This window comes from Aythya ferina, assembly GCF_964211825.1.
Source record: "Aythya ferina genome assembly, contig: HAP1_SCAFFOLD_193, whole genome shotgun sequence".
Classification (NCBI taxonomy): Eukaryota; Metazoa; Chordata; class Aves; order Anseriformes; family Anatidae; genus Aythya; species Aythya ferina.
Genome location: NW_028181340.1, coordinates 76071 through 103146, shown reverse-complemented (window position 1 = coordinate 103146; position 27076 = coordinate 76071). Strand labels below are relative to the sequence as shown.

The 27076-nt window shown below is 44.0% G+C and overlaps 1 protein-coding gene across 6 annotated transcripts in view; it reads left to right on the top strand.

The window, feature by feature from the left end:
* Positions 1-27076, top strand: part of LOC311428922 (ceramide transfer protein-like) — a 109650-nt gene that overhangs the window by 29901 nt on the left and 52673 nt on the right. For 5 of the 6 annotated variants that reach the window (XM_084540134.1, XM_084540137.1, XM_084540136.1 and 2 more), the window contains exons 3-5: positions 13247-13354; positions 14180-14318; positions 15941-16024. In XM_084540134.1, coding sequence (XP_084396260.1) covers positions 13247-13354; positions 14180-14318; positions 15941-16024 — 331 coding nt within the window. The remainder of the gene's footprint in view (positions 1-13246; positions 13355-14179; positions 14319-15940; positions 16025-27076) is intronic. The other variant, XM_084540135.1, reaches the window with a different exon arrangement.

Here is a 27076-nt window from a genome sequence, read left to right as displayed (position 1 = left end):
GAAGACCACCGTGGGGCAGGTTGACCTGCACTGAAGGAGGCTGCAGCCTGTGGTGGACCCCTGCTGGAGGAGATTCCAGGCTGGACCTGTAGCCCGTGGAGAGGGGACCCCACAGGAGCAGTTGACCTGGCAGGAGCTGCTGCCCATGGGGGACCCCAGTTGGAGCAGTGTGCTCCTGATGGATGGACCCTGTGGTCGGACCCATATTTGGAGCAGTTCTTGAACAGCTGCTGCCTGTGGGAAGCCCACGCAGGATCAATTTGGGAACGACTGCATCCCGTGGGAGGGACCCCACATTGGAACAGTAGAAGAGAGTGATTGAAAAGGAGCGGTGGAGATGAAGTGCTATACAATGAGTGCAACCCCATTCCCTGTTCCCCTGCGCTGCTCAGGGGGAGGAGGTGGAAGAGGGTAGATGGGGGGAAGGTGTTTTTGGTTTCTTTCCTTTGTTTCTCACTTGTCTACCTTGTTAGTGAGAAAAATCTCAGTTTTCTTCAGACGGGATCTTCTGTGAAGCTATTTAATTCACAACTGCAATGTCAGACATCCTGCCAATTAGGAGCACATTTTAGTAAACATATCATAACCTTTTATTCCCTACTAACCGACACCTGATCACCTCCCCTGTTTCCTCATTGGCTGAGTACTACAGGTTCACAAGCTACTTGACGCTCCTCTATACCATATATGTACAATTTTTTTGATCCACCTTTTAATTACTCCTGTTTCCTTTTTTTTTTCCCTCCTTTCACATGTTTAGAGAACTTGTGATCTTTGTTTTTTTTTTTTTTTTTTTTTTTTCTGTTGTCACACTGCTCATCCTGTTTTTCTCAGTCTTCTGCCTTATTCTGGAACAGTGAAGCCTCCTACTGTCCACTTATCTACTTAGCATTTCTCTTTGTTATGACTACACAACTACCTTTGAATACAGAAGGTTAGTTTTCTACTGCAAAAACACACTCTATTTCCAAAAGATGTTAGACTGCAAAAACACAACTTATTTTCTCACAGTAATAGGCAATAAATTTTACTAATCTCCCTATGCCGAGTCTGTTTTGCCCATGACAATAATTGTTGAGTTATCTCTCTGTCCTTATTTCAACCCTTGAGCCCTTTTCATCATATTTTCCTTAGCTGATGTCATTGCAGGAACTCTCTCAATTATTTTTCAATGGTCTTGTGAATCTGGAGAGGTCTCAGTTGACTAGAAGCTGGCAAATGTACCAATTTTCAAGAAGGGAAGAAAGAAGATCCTGACAATTACAGGACTGTCAGTCTCCCTTCAGTGCCTGGTAAAATTATGAAGAAGATTATTCTGGGAGTTACTGAAAAACACCTGAAGGACAACGCAGTCATTGGTCAGAGACAACATGGGTTCACAAGGCAAAAGTCATGTTTAACAAACTTTATTTCCTTCTATGACAAGATCACCCAGATAGCTGACCAAAGAAAGCTAGTCGATGTAATCTTTCTGGATTTCAGTAAAGCTTTTGATACTGTCTCTCACAGTATCCTTCTGGACAAAATGACCAGAATGCAGTTAGATAAAAGCATGATAAGATGGGTGAACAATTGGCTGGTGGGTTGGGCCCAGAGAGCCCAATGGGGTTACATCAGGCTGGCAACCCGTCACTGGTAGGGTTCCCCAGGTCACTCCGGAGCCTACTCTTCTGTAGGCTAAACAGCCCCAGCTCTGTCAGCCTTTCTTCATAGGAGAGGTGCTCCAGCCCCTTGATCATCTTTGTAGCCCTCCACTGGACCCGTTCTAACAGGTCCACATCTTTCTTGTGCTGGGGGCCCCAGACTTCAATGCAGTACTCCAAGTGGGGCCTTACAAGGGCAGAGTAGAGGGGGACAACCACCTCCCTTGACCCTGCAGCCGCTCCAGCTCCTGCAGCTGTTCCAGTTCCAGATCCTGCAGCTGCTCCAGCTCCTGCAGCCACTCCAGTTGCAGCTCCTGCAGCTGCTCCATCTCCTGTAACTGGGTCAAATAAACGAGCTGTAGCAGTGCAAATTGCCCCTGTAGACAAGTGAAAAAATGGTATAGAGATTCAGGTCGTTTAGAACGCAGAGGCTTCTGCTAGGCCTAAGTATAGAGAAGACGATGCTGGGCCATCAGGGATTCAGGAGGAGGAAGATGAGCATGTTGAAAAAGCAACAGTAATCACCCGAAAACCCGAAACCTATACCAACGTGAGCTATGAGATGTGCGAAAAGATTTTGTTCGCTTCATAGGTGAGCAGCTTGTCACCTGCCTGCTCCGATGCTGGGACTCTGGAGCCAATTGTGTGGAATTAGAGGGCAGGGAAGCCAGGCGACTGGGATCCCTTGTTAGAGACGCAGGCATTGACAAACCAATTGGAGATGGAGCACAATTTCACAGCCTCTGGAGGAGTCTCCTCTCAGCTGTGAGGGAAAGGTATCCCTTCAAGGAAGAACATGTAAGTCTACCAGGCAAGTGGACCACTATGGAGAAGGGAATCCAGTACCTGAGGGAATTAGCCGTACGGGAAGTGATTTATGAGGACCCAGACCATGGACAAACATCCACAGATCCAGATGAAGTCAGGTGTACGCGACCCATGTGGCGGAAGTTTGTATGGAGTGCACCATCATCGCGTGCCAGCTCATTGGCAATAATGGCCTGGAAAGAGGATGAGGAACCCACAGTGGATGAAGTGGCTAAACAACTCCGGCAGTACGAAGAAAGTCTCTCTTCTTCCTTACAGGCCTGCGTCTCAGCTGTGGAGAAACTTTCTGAAGAGTTCCACCAACTTAAAGAGAATTTATCTTGATCCCCACCTGAACCAACCAGTGTCCATCAACTAAAAGAGAATACTTTGGAGAAACTTTCTGAAAAGTTCCACCAACTTGAAGAGAGATTATTCTCCTCCGCACCTGTACAAACCAGTGTCTCAGCTATCAGGGGTAAGCGTTCGTCCGCACAAGGAAGACGATATGGTAGGTACTCACCCCATGCCACCCTGTGGTTTTACCTACGAGACCATGGAGAGGACATGAGAAAATGGGATGGAAAATCTACTGCGACCCTAGAGGCACAGGTACGTGAGTTGCAAAAGAAAACAATCAGGAAGAAGGGGTTATTTGAGAAGCTTGCTGCTCCAACTTCCAGCAGGCAGTCCTTCAAACACAGAAACAAAGAAGATTCTGACCAGGACTAGAGGGGCCCTGCCTCCAGCCAGGGGGAGGAAAGGGACAATCGAGTTTATTGGACTCTGTGGATTCGATGGCCTGGCACGTCAGACGCACAAAAGTATAAGGCTTCAGTAGACACCGGTGCACAATGTACTCTAATGCCATCAAGCTATAAAGGGCCAGAACCCATCTGTATTTATGGGGTGATGGGGGGATCCCAGCAGTTAATTGTATTGGAGGCTGAAGTGAGTCTAACTGGGAATGAGTGGCAAAAGAACCGTACTGTGACTGGCTCAGATGCTCCGTGCATCCTTGTCATAGACTACCTCAAGAAAGGGTACTTCAAGGATCCGAAAAGAAGAGCATATTTCAAGGACCCAAAAGGATTTCGGTGGGCTTTTGGCATAGCTGCCTTAGAGACAGAGGACATTAAACACTTGTCTACCTTGATTGGTCTCTCAGAGGACCCCTCTGTTGTGGGGTTGTTGTGGGTTGAAGAACAGCAAGTGCCGATCGCTACCACAACTCAGCACCGGCAGCAATATTGCACCAACAGAGACTCCCTGATTCCCATCCATAAGCTAATTCGTCAATTGGAGAGCCAAGGAGTGATCAGCAAGACTCATTCACCTTTCAATAGTCCCATATGGCCAGTGCGAAAGTCTAATGGCGAGTGGAGACTAACAGTGGACTATCGTGGCCTGAACGAAGTCACGCCACCACTGAGTGCTGCAGTGCCAGACATGCTGGAACTCCAGTACGAACTGGAATCAAAGGCAGCCAAGTGATACACCACAGCTGATATCGCTAATGCATTTTTCTCCATCCCTCTAGCAGCAGAGTGCAGGCCACAGTTTGCTTTCACTTGGAGGGGAGTCCAATATACTTGGAATCAGCTGCCCCATGGGTGGAAACACAGCCCTACCATTTGCCATGGACTGATCCAGTCTGCTCTGGAGCAGGGGGAAGCTCCTGAACAAATGCAGTATATCGATGACATCATCGTTTGGGATGACACAGCAGAGGAAGTTTTCGAGAAAGGGAAGAAAATAGTCCAAATCCTTCAGAAGGCCGTTTTTACCATAAAACAAAATAAAGTCAAAGGACCTGCACGAGAGATCCAGTTTTTAGGAATAAAATGGCAGGATAGACGCGTCAAATCCCAATGGATGTGATCAACAAAATAACAGCTATGTCTCCACCAACTAGCAAAAAAGAATCACAAACTTTCCTAGGTGTTGTGGGGTTTTGGAGAACGCATATTCCAAATTACAGTGTGATTGTAAACCTGCTTTACCAAGTAACCCGTAAGAAGAATGAATTTGAATGGGGCCCTGAGTAACGACAAGCCTTTGAACAAATCAAGCAGGAAATAGTCCATGCAGTAGCCCTTGGGCCAGTTCGAACAGGACCAGATGTAAAGAATGTGCTCTACACCGCAGCCTGTTGTGGTATAACCCCGCTGGCAGGCAGCTAAATACCTCACAGCCGTTCGCTCACCCTCCCCCCTCCCGCTCTGGGATGGGGGAGAGAAATGGGAAAGTGAAGCCTGTGAGTTGAGATAAAGACAGTTTATTAAGACAGAGAAAATAATAACAATAGTACTATTGCTTTTTTCGTCAGGGAGCCAATCTGTGGAGGGGAAAGGGGAAGATATTTTTTCCTACTTGTTCACTCTCTCTTTCTCCTTTACCGCCCTCTTATCCTCCGAGCTTGTTACGATAGTTCTCGAAGATGTTGAATATCCTTGGGATACTCAGACCAGCATGTTCTTGTTGTTATGTCTGCTGAATGCACTTCAAGTTTTGTTTAAGGTTAAACAACTACTTAGGAATGCCATCCAGAGATCTGTCCTGAGGCAGGATAGTTGTGAATGGCAGGGAGTGTGGGAGGATATGGGCAGGTTTCTAGAGCAGTGGGTACCTCCAGTGCTTTGGAAATTCACCTCTGAACAACTGCAAAATCCTAAAAACCTGGTAGAATGCTTGAAAAAGGGGTGTCATCACTCTGGCAATTCCAAAGAGACACAAACGACTACAACTTGCTGGAAATTGGCCTATGCTTACTGGGCCACAATCAATACCACTCCAACCCCTGTGTTGGACCCTGCATCCATTACAACCCCTGTGACAGGCCCTGCAGTCATTCCAACCTGTGTGACAGGCCCCAAGGCTGGGCCAGGGAAACAGACTGTACCAATGTCAGTTGCATCCATAACCAAGATGAAACAGTGGATGACAAGGTCAGGTCTCTTAGAAAGCAGAGGAACTCCTACTCAGACTGGGGAGAAAGAAGACGAGGCAGGCTACTCTGAAGTGGCTGGGCCATTAGAGGAACAGGAATATGAAGAAGAAGGTATCATAAAAGCATCAGCAACTACCCGAGGCCTATCCTAGTGTGAGCTACAATAGTTTTTGCAAAAAGATTTCAGTTGTCATCCAGGTGAGCACCTTGTCACCTGACTGCTCTGGTGCTGGGATAGCAGGTCCAATAGCCTGGAATTACTGGGCAGGGAAGCCAGACAGCTGGGATCCTTTGCTAGGGAAGGGGACATTGACAAAGCAGATGGAAAAGGTGCACAAATCTTTACCCTCTGGAGGCATATCTGTATCTGAGACTAGGTGTTATATCTAAACATTTGAAGTGTTAAGTTAATTCATCACTTTAGCATTCTGTTTTTGTTAGACTCATTCTTGGTCCACAGGCTAATATGAAAATTATAGAATTGAGTAGTGCTAGTCTTTGTGAACCAATTCTTGTTTTCCTTTAACTTTTAAAAAATGTTAGTACATCTATTGTGTATTGGGTATATTGGGTATTTGACTGAAGATCTTAAAAATGTTTCCTAATGTATGAACTTTTTTCTCCTTGTTATGCAGAACATATATATAGTTTGCTTATATAGTTATTCTTTCAGAACTTTCATTGATACTTGCTAGTATGTTAATCTTTTGGAAAAAAAAAAAAAAAGAAATTGCTATCTGACAGAATTACTGCTTGGTTAGTTTGTGCTTAATCTTTACTTTGCCAATTTGATGTATGATTGGAAATGGGAGTAAGGCTATCCTGCAAGATGGCAGGATTCTGTGTGCATAAAGAGCTTCTAAACCAGACCAGGCTTCATTTCTAAACAAATTTTGACATAAACAGAAGAACTATTTCTATGAAACTTCTACCCTGGCCAACTTCAGTAATCTGAAGTTATGTCAGGAACATGACAAAAAGATGAATGTCCTAAGTAGTCCCTTATTTCATATAACCATTTTTGTTCAATTCTAATGGGTGCAGTGAGCCTTTCTTGGTATTTGGGGAGTTTTGAGGGAAGTGGGTGTTAAGATTGATAAAAACAAAGGCTATAGCAAAAAGAAAATGGGAAGAATATGGAATAGGATTTGAAAGCCAAGTAAAATGTGTTAGATTTTAAGATATAAAAGATATATGGGGTTTAATATATAAAATAAGCACTGTGTTTGTGTCGTGGTTTAACCCGGCTGGCAGCTAAATACCACGCAGCCGTTCGCTCACCCTCCCCCCTCCCTCTCTGGGACGGGGGAGAGAAATGGAAAGTGAAGCCCGTGAGTTGAGATAAAGACAGTTTAATAAGACAGGAAAATAATAATAACAAAATAATAATAACAATAGTAACAATAATGTTACAATGGTGATAATAGGAAAGTAATAATAATATGTACAAACAAGTGATGCACAATGCAATTGCTCACCACCCGCTGACCGATGCCCAGCCTAACCCCGAGCAGTCCGGCCCCCTCCCCCCGGCTAGCCACCCCTATATATTGTTTAGCATGACGTCAGATGGTATGGAATACCCCTTTGGCTAGTTTGGGTCACCTGTCCTGGGTCTGTCCCCTCCCAGCTCTTACTGCACCCCCAGCCTGCCTGTTGGCAGGACAGAGCAAAAGGCTGAGATGTCCTTGGCTTGGTATAAGCACTGCTCTGCAACAATTAAAACATCGGGGTGTTATCAGCACTCTTTTCATCCTCATCCAAAACACAGCATTCCACCAGCTACTAGGAAGAAAATTAATTCTGTTCTAACTGAAACCAGGACAGTTTGAAATAAAACTCACTCCTCATCCCCACACACACACACCTTTTCTAAATTACTGTTGTAAAATGGCAATTTAAACTGAATAATATGTTTTCCTTTAGGTATAGGGTCAATTTTTCTTAAATTCTCTGTCAGACATAATATGGACTTTCCCATCTTTGACAATTCCAACTTTCTTCATCCTCCAGTGCTTGCTACCTACTGCATACTCTGGGGCATGTCAAGCAATTAATAGGGATTTCTATTCTGATGACTAGGTAAATGTCTGAGGAGTGAGTAAAGGAAAAAAAATCTGTTCCTGTGTGTGGCAATGACAAGGTAACTGTTAACTAAAGTAGATAAATGACAGATTTAAAAATTTTTGTGTTTTTTTTTTTTTTTCTTTCCCCAGAAGCATTTGCTTTGATAGTTTATCTGCTTATTGATAAACATGCTGATCCCTATGCATATCAATGGATTTGGTCTGTGTTGCTGTAAAGCTTTTTGTAGTCTATTTCTTCCTGATGGGTATATGACTGCATAAATAATAATGTCGTCTTCACCTGAATTGAAGGAGGCCACTGTACTTTATATTCTAGGGTTTTCTGATGTAAAAATGTTTCTTCTGAATGAGCAAAATGTAGGCTTCTCAACTCCAAGCCTGAAACTGGCTCAGACTTGCAACATTTATCATTGTAGGGGGAGAAATATATCTAAATTTCTTTACCTGTTTTTGCAGTTGCAAAGAAAGGTCATGTTAAAACCATTTTTAGCTTTTTTTGCTTTCTAAATAGCCTCCTGCACTGAGCTTGGGAAGGCTGTAGTCAGGGCAATCATTATCCATCTGCTGTGACCTGGACTGGGAAAACCCTGTCTCTGCTTTCCTGCTGACTAACCACTTCGCTTTTGAAACCTTAAATTTCCATTGTTAGAGCCTGTAGAACAATTGATAAAGCAGACCTGCAGACACATGTTAATTGTATTTTTAACTTCAGTCTACAGAAATGCATCCTGAAGTACCCTACTTGTTGTGGCTGCATTCTTCTTACTATCTGTAGCCATCCCTAGGTAGTTCACCCTTGGCTCACATTAGCAGTGCCCTTTCTTTCTTCAAGTATATATTGAAATGTTTGCAGTGAGTTTAAAAATCACCCTTGGAACATGGGTGTTCAACAGACCTCTTCTGCTTAGTCTCCACAAAGTCCAGCTTTTCCAGTACCTTCCAGCTCTTCTGCTGTGTTTTTGTTTTTATTTACTTGTTTTCTATTACACTCTTGTTTTTATAAGATACTGTGTTGTGATCTCTTAAATGTTTTAGTAGGATTTTTTTTTCACAAATACTGCAGAGAATGTGATTAGAGTTATAGTGAGAGAGGGAGTTAGGAGAATCTTATCAAGTAGAGAGAGAGTGCTGACCATTAAACTAGTGGATGCTACTTAGTGTCTTTGCTATCTATTGTGCATTGTGCAAACTAATTAAAGCAAGAAGCCTTGGGCCCTTTACCAAGGTCAGTCTCTTGATAAGAATGTGACCCTATCTTAAAGAAACTGGCAGAAACTGCGGATGGACAAGAGCCAAGGAGCAACTGAGTCTGCACAAAGACAAGAGGTCAACTAGTGGTGACAAGGAAGAGTCATCAGTCTTCATCCCCACGACCCCCAATGACCACCACCAGAATACACTGCGCAAGTGCAGATGGGAGGAGTTTATGGAAATGACTTTGGAACTAATTTTAATACGAAGCAGGGATGCGTTATGAATATGTATAGGCATATTGTGAGACTTGCAACTTGCCGAGGCGATCTGCTCTGGGGCAGACGCATTCTGCAGCTGAGCGGAGGATCGGGACAGGCAGGGCTTTTCTTCCAGTATCGAGGCCGCTCGAGGCAGCCAAGGGAGCCGCAAGGACCCAGCAGCCCTCACAAGGGAGGCTGACGAGGTGTAGGCGGAGCTAGCAATGCCCCTCTACCCTGATGTTCAAAAGCAGATGGGCAAACAGGGTGTGGTGTGACAGAAGGGCGGGGCGCGGCAGTTTGCGCAGCAGTGCATGCGGGCAGGGCACGCTCAGGCAGGGAAGAGCGTTCCCCCCCTCCCATAAGAACAACTCATCTAATGGCTATCTACCACTAGCTAGGCCACAATGGTCTACATTAGGCAGAGAGCTCTCTCTAGAAAGTCTGTAACCACACAGACTGCCCACTCCAAAATGCGGCAGTTCAGGTCTCCAGATGCAGGGAGTATCTGAGCCTGTTGCTGCCATCTGAGGGAGGCAGAGATACTCTGTGTGTGAGGTGCGAGCAAGTGGATGAACTGGTCCAGCCTGGTGGCAGAGCTCAAGGAGGAGGTGGAGAGGTTGAGGGCCATCAGGGAGTGTGAGCGGGAGATAGACTGTTTGAGCAACTCCCTGCAAGGCCTGAAGGAGAGGTACCGGGGTGAGACACCCCAAATGGGGCTGGACCCCCTGCCCTGTCGCTCTCGGGCAGAGGGAGGGGACCTAGGAGATGAGGAGGAATGGACACAGGTCCCTGCTCGACCTCACAGACAACGCCCCCCCCAGCCAGCCCTTACACAACAGATTTGAGGCCCTGGAGCTTGAGAGACCAGTGGGTAAGGATGAGGTGAAAAGTCTACTCGTGGAGGATGCCTAGGGTGAGGAAGTTGACTCCACGTCTCAAGACTGCCTCCACCAAGAAAGAAAGAAGGGTAATCGTTGTAGGCGACTCCCTTCTCAGGGGAACAGAGAGCCCTATTTTTTGGCCTGACCCTACCTGTGGGGAAGTCTGCTGCTTCCCTGGGGTCAGGGTCAGGGATGTTGCCAGAAAGCTTCCCAACCTGGTTTGCCCCTCTGATTACTATCAGATAGTCCAGGCTGGCAGTGATGATATTGAAGAGAGAAGCCTGAAGGCTATCAAACAGGACTTTAGGGGACTGTGACGATTAGTGGATGGAGCGGGAGTACAGGTGGTGTTTTCATCTATCCCTACGGTGGCAGGGAGGGGTACAGAGAGGACACGGAAAGCCCACCTGATAAACACATGGCTCAGAGGCTGGTGCCAACACAGAAAGTTTGTTTTTTTTTTTTGACCATGGGGCGCTTTACTTGGCACCCGGCCTAATGGCTGCAGATGGGTCCCACCTATCTCTAAGGGGAAAATGGATCCTAGACCAGGAGCTGGCGGGGCTCATTGAGAGGGCTTTAAACTAGGTAAGAAGGTTGATGGGGCTGAAATAAGGTTTGTTGGAGGTGTGCTGGGGGAGCAATGGCAAGGCAATGAAGAAGAGAAGGCAATGGCCAATGAATGAGAAGGCAATGGCCCAACTGAAGTGCATCTACACTAATGCACGCAGCATGGGTAACAAACGGTAGGAGCTGGAAGACATCATGTGGCAGGCTACGACTTGGTTGCCATCATGGAAATGTGTTAGGACCACTCTCATGACTGGAGTGCTGCAACGTCTGGCTATAGGCTCTTCAGAAGGGACAGGCAGTACGGAAGGGGTGGTGGTGTGGCTCTATATCAGAGAGAGTTTTGATGTCATGGAACTTGAGTCTGGGAATGATAAGGTTGAGTCCCTATGGGTTAGGATCAGTGGGAAGGCCAACAAGGCAAGCATCCTGGCGGGGGTCTGTTATAGACTGCCGAACCAGGATGAGGAGATGGATGAGAAGTTCTACAGGCAGCTGGCAGAAGTTGTGAAATCGTCAGCGCTTGTTCTCGTGGGGGACTTCAACTTCCCAGACATATCCTGGAAGCACAACACAGCCCAGAGAAAGCAGTCTAGGAGGTTTCTGGAGAGCGTGGAAGATAGCTTCCTGACGCAGCTGGTTAGTGAGCCTACCAGGGGTGGTGCCCCGCTAGACCTTCTCTTCACAAACAGAGAAGGACTGGTGGGAGATGTGGTGGTCAGGAGCGGTCTTGGGCAGAGTAACCACAAAATGGTAGAGTTCTCCATTCTTGGCGAAGTCAGGAAGGGGACCAGTAAAACCGCTGTATTGGACTTCCGGAGGGCTGACTTTGAGCTGTTCAGGACACTGGTTGGCAGAGTCCCTTGGGAGGTGGTTCTGAAGGGCAGAGGAGTCCAGGAAGGCTGGGCACTCTTCAAGAAGGAAATCTTAATGGCGCAGAAGCGGTCTGTCCCCACGTGCCCAAAGATGAGCCGGCGTGGAAGAAGACTGGCCTGGCTGAACAGAGAGTTGTGGCTTGAGCTTAGGAGAAAAAAGAGGGTTTATGACCTTTGGAAAAGAGGGCGGGCCACTCAGGAGTACTATAAGGATGTTGTAAGTCTGTGCAGGGACAAAATTAAAAAAGCCAAATTTCATCTGGAGCTCAATCTGGCTACTGCCATTGAAGATAACAAAAAATGTTTTTAAAAATGCATCAACACAAAAAGGAGGACTACGGAGAATCTCCATCCTTTACTGGATGTGGGGGAAACTAAGTGACAAGAGATGAGGAAAAGGCTGAGGTGCTTAATGCCTTCTTTGCCTCAGTCTTCATCAGCAAGACCAGTTGTTCTTTGCATACCCAGTCCCCTGAGCTGGTGGAAGGGGATGGGGAGCAGAATGTGACCTTCATAATCCACGAGGAAATGGTTGGCAACCTGCTACAGCACTTGGATGTACACAATTTGATGGGGCTGGATGGGATCCACCCGAGGATACTGAGAAAACTGGCGGAGGAGCTGGCCAAGCCACTTTCCATCATTTATCGGCAGTCCTGGCTGTCAGGGGAGGTCCAGGCGACTGACGGCTAGCAAAAGTGACGCCCATCTACAAGAAGGGCCAGAGGGTAGACCTGGGGGAACTATAGGCCTGTTAGTTTGACCTCAGTGCCAGGGAAGCTCATGGAGCAGATTATCTTGAGTGTCATCACTCAGCACTTGCAGGGCAACCAGGCGATCAGGCCGAGTCAGCGTGGGTTAATGAAAGGCAGGTCCTGCTTGAAGAACCTGATCTCCTTCTATGACAAAGTGACGCACTTAGTGGATGAGGGAAAGGCTGTGGATGTGGTCTACCTTGACTTCAGCAAGGCTTTTGACACCGTTTCCCACAGCATTCTCCTCAAGAAACTAGCTGCTTATGGCTTGGACTGGCGTACACTTTGTTGGGTTAAAAATTGGCTGGATAGCCAGTGATTGGAAAGCTGCCTTGCGGAGAAGGACCTGGGAGTATTGGTTGATAGTCGGCTGAATATGAGCCAGCAGTGTGCTCAGGTGGCCAAGAAGGCCAACAGCATCCTGGCTTGCATAAGAAGCAGCGTGGCCAGCAGGTCTAGGGAAGTGATCGTCCCCCTGTACCCTGCTCTAGTGAGGCCACACCTCGAGTACTGTGTTCAGTTTTGGGCCCCTCGCTACAAGAAGGACATCGAGGTGCTTGAGCGGGTCCAGAGAAGGGCGACGAAGCTGGTGAGAGGCCTGGAGAACAAGTCCTACGAGGAGCGGTTGAGGGAGCTGGGCTTGTTCAGCCTGGAGAAGAGGAGGCTCAGGGGCGACCTTATCGCTCTCTATAGGTACCTCAAGGGAGGCTGTAGCGAGGTGGGGGTTGGTCTGTTCTCCCATGTGCCTTGTGACAGGACGAGGGGGAATGGGCTTAAGTTGAGCCAGGGGAGTTTTAGGTTAGATGTTAGGAAGAACTTCTTCACTGAAAGGGTTGTTAGGCATTGGAACAGGCTGCCCAGGGAAGTGGTGGAGTCACCATCCCTGGAAGTCTTCAAAAGACGTTTAGATGTAGAGCTTAGGGATATGGTTTAGTGGGGATTGTTAGCGTTAGGTCAGAGGTTGGACTCGATGATCTTGAGGTCTCTTCCAACCTAGAAATTCTGTGATTCTGTGAAATAAAATTAGATCAATACTTATTTATCAGAAGAAATGTAAAATAAATGTTTCTTTAAAACTGATGCAGAGACAGCAGGCACATGCATACAGCTTAAGATAAACAGTGAAACCATGCATTATGTAAATCCCTACCATTCTACTACCATTTTGTGTGGTTAGTTTTTTTTTTGGTGTTTATTGTTGATGTTTTTGTTTGTTTGTTTTAGACTGAATCTGGCTATGGATCAGAGTCAAGTTTACGACGTCATGGCTCCGTGGTGTCTCTTGTTTCTGGAGCAAGTGGATACTCTGCAACATCTACTTCTTCGTTCAAGGTTAGTAAATAACATTTTCTTAGCATTGGTGTGAAAATAAGACGCTTATGCAACTGGAAAGAAGATAAGCTATGTGAAGACTCATTCACACAATTAAAGGAAAAAGTACTAAATCTTTGGTTTACTATAAGCAATAATTCAGCATGTGAGGATGAATAGATCATATAGGAAGCTTTCATGTGCCTCTGTGCACTTATCCCTTTCAGACTACAGTGTCATCTTCTAATAACGAGAAAATCAGACTTGTGAGAGGATTTACTAACCTTTCTTAGTGTACTCCTGAGAATATCAGGGCTTCTAAATGAAAAGGAATGTTGAGCCTGTGACCTAAAACATTTGATTAATCCTGATTGACAAATTATGGCTTTCCTTGTTTCATGCATATAAATATTTAACATTTGAACTTGGGTGGGTTGTACTTCTGGGAGAGCACAAAAGGACCAACACAAAAAAGGGGAGTAAAGATTAGAACCAAGATCTTAAACTAGCACTGACTATTTTCAGGCAAATAGGCACAAACCTGTTAGTATGCAAGATCGCATTTTTAATAAGCTTTTGTTGAATTCTTTAAAGTAGCACATACAGTCAAGAAGAAAAACTGAGACCAGCGGACAAAATGAGTAAGGAATACTTATATATGGTTTCCTATAACCATATTCTTCTAATATTAACATTACTTCATAGCTACTGATATCTGAAATGTCCTTAGTGTACCTGAAAAATTTCTTCTTCATACCTGAAGAAATCATTTATTTTTTTATTTAGGCATTGAACTGTTGTTGAGTATGTAAAAGCATTTGAGGCTTTTTTCTCTTGCATTTTCAGAAGGGACATAGCTTACGTGAGAAGCTTGCTGAAATGGAAACCTTTAGAGACATCTTGTGTAGACAAGTCGATACTTTACAGAAATACTTTCATGCTTGTGCAGATGCAGTTTCTAAAGATGAACTCCAGAGAGATAAAGGTAAAACTGTAATTGAAAACTCCTAACTTAATAGAATCTAAATTTTTACACAGTAAGCAATCGCCCTTGAAATAGTTACTATAGCATTTGATGCCATATAAAGGAAATATGTATCTTAAGCATAGTATAGTGATTAATCATAGATATTTCTGCATAAACAGTGTTAACTATTGTCACTTCGGAAATTGGATTCCCATAAAAATCTGGTTAACTTTGGCAGCTACAGGTTAGTATCAACCTTACTAGAATAAATGGTCTTTTAAGAACTTGATGTTATAGAACAGTAATCATTTACTCCCATAAGATGAAGTCAAATTAGTTTACTGCTGGAAAACAAACAAACAGAAGTTTAATGACTTGATTTATTATAGGAAAAAAAAATAAAAAAAGTTGCTAAATCAGTGTATTGGGTTTATGTGGCAAGGATTTGTTAGGGGGGGCCTGCAGGGGTGGCCTCTGTGAGGAGTCCAGAAGCTGCCCCATGTTAGATAAGGGCCAGTTTCAGCCGGCTCCAAAGGGACCCACTGCTGCCCAGAACTGAGCCAATAAGTGATGTTGGTTGCACTTCTCTGAGAGCAGATTTTAAAAAGGGAAAAAGCTGCTGCACAACAGCAGCTGGGAGAGCGAGGAGTGAGAAACAGCCTTGCAGAAACCAAGGTCAGTGAAGAAGGAGGGGGGGGGAGGAGGTACTCTAGGCTCCGGAGCAGATGTTCCCCTGCAGCCTGTGGAGAGGACCATGGTGAAGCAGGCCGTCTCCCTGCAAGGCATGGTGTACCATGGTGGAGCAGATTTCCACACTGCAGCTTGTGGAGGAAACCACAGTGAAGCAGGTGGATCTGACCCGAAGGAGGCTGCAGCCTATGGAGAGCCCCCGCCAGAGCAGACTCCAGGCCAGACCTGTAGCCCGTGGAGAGGAGACCATGCAGGAGCAGGTGACCTGGCAGGAACTGCTGCCCATGGGGGACCCATGTTGGAACAGTGTGCTCCTGACAGATGGACCCCCATGGTACAGATCCATGTTGGAGCAGTTCTTGAACAGCTGCTGCCTGTGGGAAGCCCATGCAGGATCAGTTTGGGAAGAACTGCATCCCATGGGAGGGACCCCATGTTGGAGCAGGGGCAGTGGGTGACAGTGAAGGACCAGAGTAGATGAAGCATTATGGACTGACTGCAACCACCATTCCGTGTTCCCCTGTGCCGCTCGGGAAGAGGAGGTGGAAGAGGGTGGATGGGTGGAATGTGGTTTTAGTTTTGTTTGTTTGTTTTTGTTTCTTTTTTTTGTTGTTGTTGTTGTTTTGTTTTTTAGTTTCTCACTGCTCTAGCTTGTTAGTAATAGTTAACAAATTACATTAATCTCCCTATGCCGAGTCTGTTTTGCCTGTGACGATAATTGTTGAGTGATCTCCCTGTCCTTAGCTCAACCCTTGAACCCTTTTCATCATATTGTCTCCCCCTTTCCCTTTGACGAGGGGGAGTGAGAGAGTGGTTGTGGTGGAGCTCAGCTGCCCAGCTGAGTAAAGTCACCACAGCCATGAAGATGACCTTAAATCTTTCTTGCTTAATAAAGAATTGGAAAAAAATTCTCACTCCCATAACATAATCTCTCTCTCTCTCAAATTTAGTGGTGGAAGATGATGAAGATGATTTCCCTACGATACGTTCTGATGGGGATTTTTTACATAGCAGTAACAGCAGTAAGGAAAAATGTAGGTGTGTCTAAACTTCTTCAATGAAAATTCATGTGTGATATAAAATTCATGTCTGATATAAGACTGATATTTATGCTCTTTTCTAAGCAGAAAACTACAAGAATATTTATTTAAATGTGTGACAGGAAGCTCTCATTCATGCTCAGATTATCATACGTTGATTGCTTTTCACGATTCTCTGAGTTGTACTTAATTTAATTCACACAAATATTTAATGCAAACTTGTCAAGATGGAATTTCCTATTCTGTTTCCAAAGCTGTTTCCACTACAAACTTCTGTTGAAATGGCTGTATCATATTGCGAACTGAAATTTGTGATAGGTAATTGTATTTTTTTCTTGCACGTGTTATCTGTTTTAGGAGTATGGTGGAACACAATGCTTTTCCAGTTAGGTGTGCCCCAGTATTGTTTTTTCCAAGTTCTATGGCTACTTAATGGTTAAGTCAACATTATGTTGCTGATTTTCACTTATCATAATTTTAGCGCTTTTTTTTTTTTTTAAACCATTTTTTTCAATGGTACGATGATTTTTATTCTTACCTTAAATGATCTGGTTATAGTCATTGTACTTGCTGCATCCATGCAGTAAATATAAAGAACTCGTGCAAGTCCTGCTATTTGAGAAATCTTGATGCTTTTTCTATATGCATTTAAAATCTATTTGCATTCTTTGTAGACTGGTTCACAAAACTTGGAAGTTGTACTGGCCTCCAGTTTCAAATCTGATGGAATCTCAAAAAGAAGTACTTACAAAAAGTGTTTTATTAAATGTAAATACTTCAATTAAGGACCAGAAAATATATGGGAAAAATAATCCTTTTCTGTGTCTCCCATTTTCTTATAATGGCCTCTAGTCCCCATATCTGGCATCTTTCCTTGCTGTATTTAATTGTTCTTTCTAGATGTTATAAATTCCAAGTCAATTTAGCTTTATAAGGTTTATTTATGGGGTCAATAAAAGGCAAGTAAACAGCGCTGGGTGCGCGGGGAGTCTGGGCTCCTCCAACACACACACACATTACATCAGGCGGCTGATTTTTATACTCCTAGGCTAATACATATTCATTGATACTTCTAGAAAAGTCAGGGTTATTATAATTAGTTCCCGGAATCCGAACCCTCCCACTGGCACATGCATATCAGTCTCCGGTGGTCCCTCTGTGGGTCTCTCGTGCTGAAGGCTTGTAGTCTTCCTCCCAGGCTTTGTCCTTGTCCTTCTCTTTTGTCCATCTTGGCCAGATGTCAGAGACTTGTGCAGCGTCCCATGCAAGTTTTGTCTTTAGTTGTCCTTCAGCTTCCCCTTTCTCTTTAATCTCTTGGCTGGATATCAGAGACTCAAGGTTTACCCTTCAAGCCCTCTATTGACATGAATTGCTGGAACATTCCTTACAATTCCTCATCTTCTTTTTAATATTCTCAATTAGTATCTCTTCTTCAACTTTTGCCAGTAACAACTGGATTTCATCAGTCGGTTCTTGGGGGGTCCATTTCTTAAGCATCATTATTGACACATCACCTTTCTTCTCTACCGAAGTTATCACAAATTGGGTACTATTTATTATTCGGAATATCAATAATGTAAAGCAAGGTATCATACAAGGTATAAACAATAACATCATTACACCACATAAAAGTAAAAATAACATCCTTTTAACCCATGGTCCACTGGGCAGCCATGAAAACAAATCCCAATCCATACCCTTCCAAGTTTCCACATGGGCTAATTTCCTAATTTCCTTTGTTGTCTGTTTAACCACTTTTCCATTATCATCAATTTGTAAACAACAATTAGAAATATTCAGTTTTCCACACACTCCCCCTTCTTCTGCTAGTAAATAGTCTAAGACCATTCTATGTTGAAAGATAGCATTCCTCATCTGGATGGACTGATCAGCCAAAAGATCCAAAGCCGTCACTGTTTGATTGGTTACAATTTTGAGGACAGCTTGCAACCTAATTATTCAATTCAAATTATAAATAGGTTCTTGGGCCCCCGATACTACCTCATTCGGGTTCCAGGTAACTGGTCCATAATACTGTATGATTCCTTCAGGAGGCCATTCATTATCTCCACATTTTTGGGCACTACTCCCTGTTGCAGGAAGAACGGCTGAAAACACGACAGACACCAGTATGGTCAGATCATGCTCTCTCTTTATTACCTGAATAGCTTGACTTTTATAGCAAACTTAACAGGGGCGGATAGTGTCTTGCACAAGATTACTGGTTGAAAGCACTCAGACAAACAACAAATGCAAGAAAACAACCCCACCTGCAAGAAAACAACCCCCTTGTGATTAGCAGTCACGTAGACCTTGCCCTTGAAGCCAGCTGCTGGCAACAATATTTTTCTAAATTCCTCAATCGGGCGATGTGGGAACACTGTCATGGGAACTTCTCATAGTCATCCTGGTAGCTTGGTTTGCTCAGCTGCAGCAAGCCATGGGATCTTTGCTGTTTCAAAAATCCCTCAACAAATGACCATATAATTTTATTCCTAAATGATTTCCTTGTATTTGTTACAATAAAAGAACAAGGGTCTTATGTACCCCCACATAGCATATTCCCGACCAGTTTTCGGGTAGCCTCTTGTAGGCATGTTTGCCACACATCCAATAATATCCCTTTAGGGCCCACTTCCCTTTTAGAAAAGGACCATCCCATCCTTCTTTATTCTTTGGAGCGTGAAAATACAGTGTTCTTATCACTGAGTGGTCCTGTTATAATGTCTGCCCCATTTGTACTCGTATATGCATACCTCCAAGCTCCCGCATTGGATTCCCATTTACAATTACAATCAAGTTTTCCTTGGCGACCTGTCATATTATGAGCTGACCAGAAATGCTTAAAGAACACTCGTCTCCCATTCTCATCTTGCCACCTCCAGCGGTAGACCCTTACCACATGCTGCTCCCTAGTGGTATTATTACGCTGACAGCTCAAGATCTGACCGTCAAATTGCCCCCCCCCCGCTTGTGCTCTTGCCACGGTTTCACATCCAGATCCAAAAAATTCCCTATATGAGCATTTCATCCAAGTCCCGTTTCTCAGCTGGACTTTTATGGCATTCCATTTCCCACTACATGCTGTACAGTTTATAGGTCCACATTCAGGAACAGTACAATCATATCTGGGAGACAGAGTCCAATTACAAATGCTTTTTCCTACCGCTACCGTTCTTGTTCTGTTTAAACAGTATATACCCCGATCCAATGAATGCAATTGCCATGGGCCTCCTTCCTCTTTCCAAAATTGTGTCCCATTATGAACTTCACTCAAATTACTAACCCACCACTTGGGTTCGACCAGGCCAGCTACCCAGGGCCAACTTTCAGTTCCCCTCGGTCCTCCACAAACCCAGCAGTTACTAAGGTTAAAGGCCTTGGCCACTTCCTCCCCCAAAATGAAAAAATTATTCCTCCATTCTTGCTCATGGCTCAATTGCCCCTGTAAAAATACCAGGAAGTATAGCATTTCTTATCCTTCTGTGCTGTCCAATCTTGAGGGTGTGGGAAATGCCTTCAATTAAGGGGTTGGGCCCACTTTCAGGGTCAATTTGGGCTTGTGTTACCGTTCAGCCTTTCGGGGTGATCCAGCTCCTGGAAAATTAATCACAATTTTGTATGGGTTTAAAAACAGGTTCTTATGTTATTTTCTCGGGACAACCTGACCTTAGTGCGGGAGAAGTCTGGTCGAGGCCCTCTTACTCGGTGGTCAATACCCATAGGGGTTGCCTCCCTCGGTAGACCATACACACCACAGTGTATGGTCTTGCCTTCTCCCTTTCCTCCCTTCAGGCTTGTCCCCTTTATCTGGTGCCCTTGATTCATGTAGAGCCTCGTTGCCAGAATATTAGTCCCTCTTTAGCCTTAGTTTCAGTTCCCCAGGAGTGGACTCAACCCTCCAAGTAGGGTATTATTATAACCCTCCAATAGAGTATTGCCAAAACTGTTATGAGGAAGGAAGAGGAAAGGCAATGGGAAGGAGCTTTCAGCATTCTTCCAGAATGAATCATAGAAGTAGATATTTCAATGATATAAAGTGCTTGCTCTGATAAGGATTAATTGTACTGCTGATGTCAGAGATTAAGTAGTTTAACAGCAGCTACTGCTTTTAAAGAAAATAAAAGATGTATTTATAAATACATTAGCAACAAAAAGAGGACTAAGGAAAGTCTCCGTCCTTTATTGCATGTTGGGGGAAACATAGTGACAATAAATGAGGAAAAGGCTGAGGTACTTAATGCCTTCTTTGTCTCAGTCTTTAGCAGCAAGACCAGTTGTTCTCCAGGTATCCAGGCACCTGAGCTCATAGATAGGGACAGGGAGCAGAATGAAGCCATCATAATCTACAAGAAAATGGTTAGCAACCTGCTAAACCACTTAGATGTATGCAAGTCTATGGGGCCAGATGGGATCCAGACGAGGATACTGAGGGAGTTGGCAGAAGTGTCAAGCCACTTTCCACCATTTATCAGCAGTCCTGGTGTAATATATGGCTCAGTCTTCAAAATAGGACTATAATCAAAGTTTACAATTTATTAAAGGAATAGAGGTAAGCAAACAGCGCTGGGTGTGCCATCAGTCTCTGGTGGTCCCTCTGGGGGTCTCTCATGCTGAAGGCTCATAGTCTTCCTCCCTCTTGTCCTTCTCCTTTGTCCAACTTGGCTGTATGTCAGAGACTTGTGCAGCGTCCCCTGCAAGCTTTGTCTTTTAGTTGTTCTTCAGCTCTTCCCGTCTCCTTAATCTCCTGGCCAGATATCAGAGACTTGCATAGTGTCCCATGCAATAGTCATAATAGTTAGCAGTTATTCTGAACCCCCTCAGATATCAGAAACTTCAAGGAAAAGCCTACAAATACATTTCCCTTCAAGCTCTCTATTGACACGAATTGCTAAAACATTCCTTTGCAAGATACAGGAACTATATACATTAACCACTCTGTTTTTCTTAGACTTGTGGTTATACAAGGGTATGTAAGACAGAAGGTCACATTCATCATACCATGCGGCCATAGCATTATTCCATACTGACACAAATCAGATGAACATATCTCACACTGGCTATCAGGGGAAGTCCCAGTCAACTGGCAACTAGCAAGTGTGATGCCCATCTACAAGAAGGGCTGGAAGGAGGATTCAGGGATCTACAGGCCTGTCAGTCTGACTTTGGTGCTGGGGAAGCTCATGGAGCAGATTATCTTGAGTACCATCATGCAGCAGTTACAGGGCAACCAGGTAATCAGGCCCAGTCAGCATGGGTTTATCAAAGGCAGGTCCTGCTTGACTAACCTGATGTCCTTCTACGACAAGGTGACTTTCAGTGAATGAGGGAAAAGCTGTGGATGTGTTCTACCTAGACTTCAGTAAGGCTTTTGACACTATTTCCCACAGCATTCTCCTCAAGAAACTGGCTGCTCGTGGCTTGGATTGGTGTACACTTTGTTAGGTTAAAAGCTGGCTGGGTGGCCCGGCTCAAAAAGTTGTGAATGGAGATAATCCAGTTGGAGGTTGGTCACTAGTGGTGTCCCCCAGGGCTCAGTACTGGGGCCAGTTCTCTTCTGTATCTTTTTCAATGATCTAGACAAGGAGATCAAGTGCACCCTCAGTAAGTTTGCAGGCGACACCAAGTTAGGCACAAGCATTGATCTGCTTGAGCATAGGTAGGCTCTGCAGAGGGATCTAGATAGGCTGTACCGATGGGCTGAAGCCAACTGTATGAGGCTGAACAAGGCTAAGTGCCGGGTCCTGCACTTAGGGCACAACAACCCCATGCAATGCTACACACTGGGGGAAGAGTGGCTGGAAAGCTGCCAGGTAGAAAGGGACCTGGGGGTATTGGTCGATAGCTGGCTGAAAATGAGCCAACAGTGTGTGAGACCACAGCTTGAATACTGTGTTCAGTTTTGGGCCCCTCACTACAAGAAGGATATTGAGGTGCTGGACCATGTCCAAAGAAGGACAACAGGTGAAGGGTCTAGAGAACAAGTCTTATGAGGAGCGGCTGAGGGAGCTGGGGGAGACCTTATTGTACTCTAACAATTACCTTAAAGGAGCCTATAGGGAGGTGGGGATCGGTCTCTTCTCCCAAGCACCAAGCACTAAGACTAGAGGGAATGGCCTCAGGTTGCTCTAGGGGAGGTTTAGGTTGGATAATAGGAAAAAATTATTCGCTGAAAGGGTTATTCGGCATTGGAATAAGCTGCCCAGGGAAGTGGTTGAGTCACCATCCTTGGAGGTCTTCAAAAAATGTGTAGATGTAGTGCTTAGTGACATTGTTTAGTGGTGGACTTGGCAATGCTAGGTTAAAGGTTGGACTGGATGATCTTAGAGGTCTTTTCCAACCTAAATTGTTCTATGATTCTATATAACTGAAATTTTAAATAAATCTTTTGTGCATCTTGTCAGCAAAGATAAGCAAGCTTGCAACATTCCCTTATAAGCAAGTTTAACAGTTCCACTAATCCCATTTTTATATAAAAATCTACATGTTTGAAGACTAAATCATTAGAACAAATTTCAAAAAAATGAAAATGCTTTTTTTTTTAAAAAAAAAAAAAAAAAGTTGAGTATTTAATTTCACTGAATGATTCAATTTGAAAGAGCAGTCTTTGTCAAACAGTTCTTGGTGGATGAGGTAGGAGCTTCAGCTTAATTTACTTTTAGGACATTTCTTTGTATCTACATTCTTCTGGTGTATCTGCTATATATACACATTCAATATGTGAAATGTCATTAGGGAAGTTTGTATTTTTAGTACATCTGGTCATCTTAAAACACTTAAATGAAAAGTGACTTCCTTCATTTTCTTCATTCCTCATGCCTCCTCATTCTTCATCTTCCTTATAAGCCCCCTTTAGGTATTGAAAGGTTGCAATAAGGTCCCCCAGGAGCCTTCTCTTCTTCAGGCTGAACAACCTCAACTCACTCAGTGTGTCTTCATAGGAGAGGTGTTCCAGACCTCTGAGCATCCTCGTGACCCTCCTCTGGACCTGCTCTAACAGGTCCATGTCCTTTTTGTGTTGGGGGCCCCAGAGCTGGATGCAGTACTCCAGGTGGGGTCTCATGAGATTGGAGTAGAGGTGGGAGAATCACCTCCCTAGACCTGCTAGCTATACTTTTGATGCAGTCCAGGTTATAATTGGCTTTCTGGGCTACAAGTGCACACTGCCAGCTTATATTCAGTTTTTCATCCACTAATACCCCCATAGCCTTCTCTTTATGGCTGTCCTTGATCTGCTCATTGTCCAGCTTGTATTCAGGTTTGGGATTCCCCCAGCCCAGGTGCAGAACCTTGAATTTGGCCTTTTTGAACCTCGTGAGGTTTGCATTGGCTCACCTCTCAAGCCTGTCACAGTCCCCCTGGATGGCATTCTTTCTATATTCCTCTTGTAAAAAGTTCTGTACCAAGTCTTTAGGAACTTCTCTGCTAAGAGATTGCTATATATTACAGGTACCTGTACATGAACTCATTGTAGGTCAAGGTCAGTACACAAAATAATTTATGCAACCCTTTGCTTTTTGTAGAACTACTTTCTGTCTAAATGCCCTTAGTAGGTGATTGCTGCGAAGCTTGACTAGAATAAATAAATAAAACTAGAATCTATGTCCTAAAGTGGAATCATATGTCTTAAGTCATGCAGAGAAGTAGGTATCTCATGGTTGAGACAGCCATGCCCATGTATTGGGCAGAAACATTGATTTATCAGGTTTCAGGGTCCCTTCCTGATTTTTTTTATGCAGTCTTGGGAACTCTAGAACTATCTGTAGCTGAGAAATGGTTGTCTGTCTATTCTAAACATGGGACTGTTGTGCAGTCACTGATCGAGGAAATGGGAAGCATGAGTTCAACCTCTTATTTAGTCTACTGTGATAAGGAGTGTTGAGCCTGACACATGGAAACAAACTTTACAACTCGAGGAGAGTTATAAAGCAGGTATGTTTATTGCAGCGCTGGGTGCAAGGAGGATCACTCCTCCTAACTTGCCCAACAAAGGTTATTACCAGGGTGCTTATATTGATGGGATATACACATATTCATTTCACTGAAGAATCATTAACATAGGTTCCTATAGGTTCCTTTAGCATGTGCGCTAGAGTTCTCTGGGTGGTCATCCAGTGTACTCTGTTGGTCTTTTGATGAAGGCCAGAAGTCTTCCTTGCTGTTAAACTTTTGGCCCTTCCTCTCATTTACAGACTTCAGCAGGCCAAGCCAGTTTCTATTATCTGTGTGTATGGAGTCTTTTCTTCCCTTATCTTGCGGATATAAAGTCTTTTCTTCACTTATCTTTTAGGGTCTTTGTGTTGATATTCCCTACCTCAGGTAAGTACCCTACCTATTCCTGTCCTTGTGATTGATTTACAGTATAAATCTGTGTTACCTAAAACTTGCAAAATCAGCATTGAGTGACTTCTCTAGATCTGCTATAGTTCTACAGTTAATCCTTTAGCATCTATTTCTTACTTCAAGCCTACTGTTCAAACTTCTAGTGCTCAAACCACTAGATTTAAGATTTTTTTTAAGGGGACCATTTTCATATTGTCTTTTAAAATTTCCATTCTGCATCTTCCTTGGGTAGGAGGAGAAAGTTAGCATGACTGTAGAGATTTGTGTACTGCACTGAAGATGATGTTTTGAATCGGGAGTTTTTTTCTTTTCTGTGCTTCTTAGGATTTTCAAGTGAAGAGTCAGAGTACTATGGAGGCATTTAAATTTACTGCTTGCTTTCCAATTAGAAAATCTGATAACTGAGGCAATGAGCATTTATATAAAGAACCAAAGGAGGCACTGGCTAATGCATATTTATGTATTGGGATCTTATATTCTAAGAATGTAGAATCTTGATCAGGAAGTAATCAGATCCATCTTCTCAGGAAAATGAGTGGATTTGGGCTTAAATGATGTAAGAGTAAGATGAATGGATGAAACTTACTTAACAAACCTCTTTGAAGTTGGAAGGTATTTCTGTACTGGAACTGTAAAGATGGAAATGATCCAGCGCTCGGAGGAGAGAAAACTGATACACAGTGGGATTTGTGGTGGATTTTTGTGCTTTGAATGGAGGAGGAATATTCACCAACATATTGCTGAAATAATTAGGTTGTTCTTAGCAAGAAACTAGTCATATTGATACTACTGCTATCCATAGAAGATTAATAACAGTAGGCATCAATAAATGGGTCATGCACCCACCCAATTCTTTTTCATTTATAATTAGCATACTGCCATAAGATGTAAAAGTGACTTGCGGAAAACAGACTCCACAACCTGTAAAGTTGCAAAGTAGGTATATTTATTCAGCACTGGGCAGCACGGGGGGTAGTCCCACCACAGTCATGCGCACCCACCACAGTAGTTCATCTTGTATTTATACAGAAGGGGTTTCACAGGTAAGGGATCGCCTATACATATTCATAACCTTTCCCCGAAAGGGTGGTCTTTATTACAGTGAGTTCTGGGAAATCATTTCCATTGTCTCAGTCCTGTCCTGATTAGTTCACAATACCTATAGAAATCCCTTATCTTCTGGAGCCCTCCTGTCTCAGTCCTGATTAGTTTACAGTACCTATAGAAATCCCTTTAGCACCAATTTCTTACTTCAATCCCCCCTTTTCTATCTACTTTAGGAAATTCTTTTCCCTCTTCCCTACTAACTTATTTTTATCCCCTGGTCCCTGAAAAAAATACTCTCCATTTTCTACTTTCTGCCTCAAACTGTGTTTTTTCCATTTTTCATAGTCCTGTGTGGCATCTTGCAGTCCTGTGAGCGTCACAATTGTAGCCACAATCCTCCAGCTGGTTTTGACGTCCATCCTGACATGAGAGCTTTCTTAACTCAAGAATGGTGAATCCAGGCAGGTTGGTCTTTAATTTTGATTGCAGTAAAAGTTGTCAGGAGTACCTGGAATGGTCCTTCCCATCGTGGCTCTAGGGTCTTTTCTGCAAGAGACTTTATATACACATAATCCTCAGGTTGTATATCATGCACTGGACTATCCAAACCCCTACTTCAAGTCCCAGCCACGTGTTTCTCAATTTTACTGAGTTGTTTGCCCAATGCCACCATATAAGAGGTCATGATTTCATCCCCAACCTGTGTGGACATCGCTTTCTGTATTCTATAAGGTCGTCCATACAAGATCTCAAAAGGGCTTAGTCCTTCCTTTGCTCTTGGCTTAGTTCATATGTGCAAGAGAGCCAAGGGAAGGGACTGAGGCCAGGTCAAGCTAGTCTCTTGCCCCAACCTCACAATCTGCTGTTTAATTAAGTGTTTCATTTTTTTTACTTGGCCACTAGACTGAGGGCAATATGGAGTATGAAGTTGCCAGTCTATGCCCAAATCGCAACTGATTTCCTGTACCATTTTTGAGATAAAGTGTGGTCCTCGATCAGAAGACATGGTTGCTGGAACCCCAAAATGCGGTATTATCTCTTGTAATAATATCTTAACTACCTCCCGAGCCTTGGCTGTCCTGGTGGGAAATGCCTCTGGCCAACCTGAAAAGGTATCAGTTAATACTAATAAACATCGATACCCCCATTTTCTTGGAAGTTCTGTAAAATCAATCATTGTTGCCCAGGCCCATTGCCCTTCCCAATTTGGCCCATTTCCGGTTTGGGGGTGCTCTTGGGATTAGTCTGGAGACAAAGATCACACCGCCGAGTCACTTGTCTCACAGTGGTGTATAAACTTCTAGCTACAATGTCTCTAGTCAGGTGCTTATACATGTATAGGGACTCTGCCCCCCATGCCTCTTCCTATGTTCTTCCCTTATCAGGGGTCATGTTAAATAGGAGGAAATAATCAGTTTCCCTTGTGGAGTGTGAGCCCACCCTTCTTTATTATATGATCCTGTGATAAGCTTTTGATCTTCCTTAGTGTATTCTGGATTATCTTCTAGAGAGATTCGCCCGTCAGGGATCAAAGCCCCTTCTGTTTTTACCTTTACCTTTGCTACCTGTTTTGCCTCTCTGTCTGCCAGCTCATTTCCTCTTTCCAACTCTGAGTTCACTTTCTGTTGTGCCTTAATGTGCATAATCATCACTTTC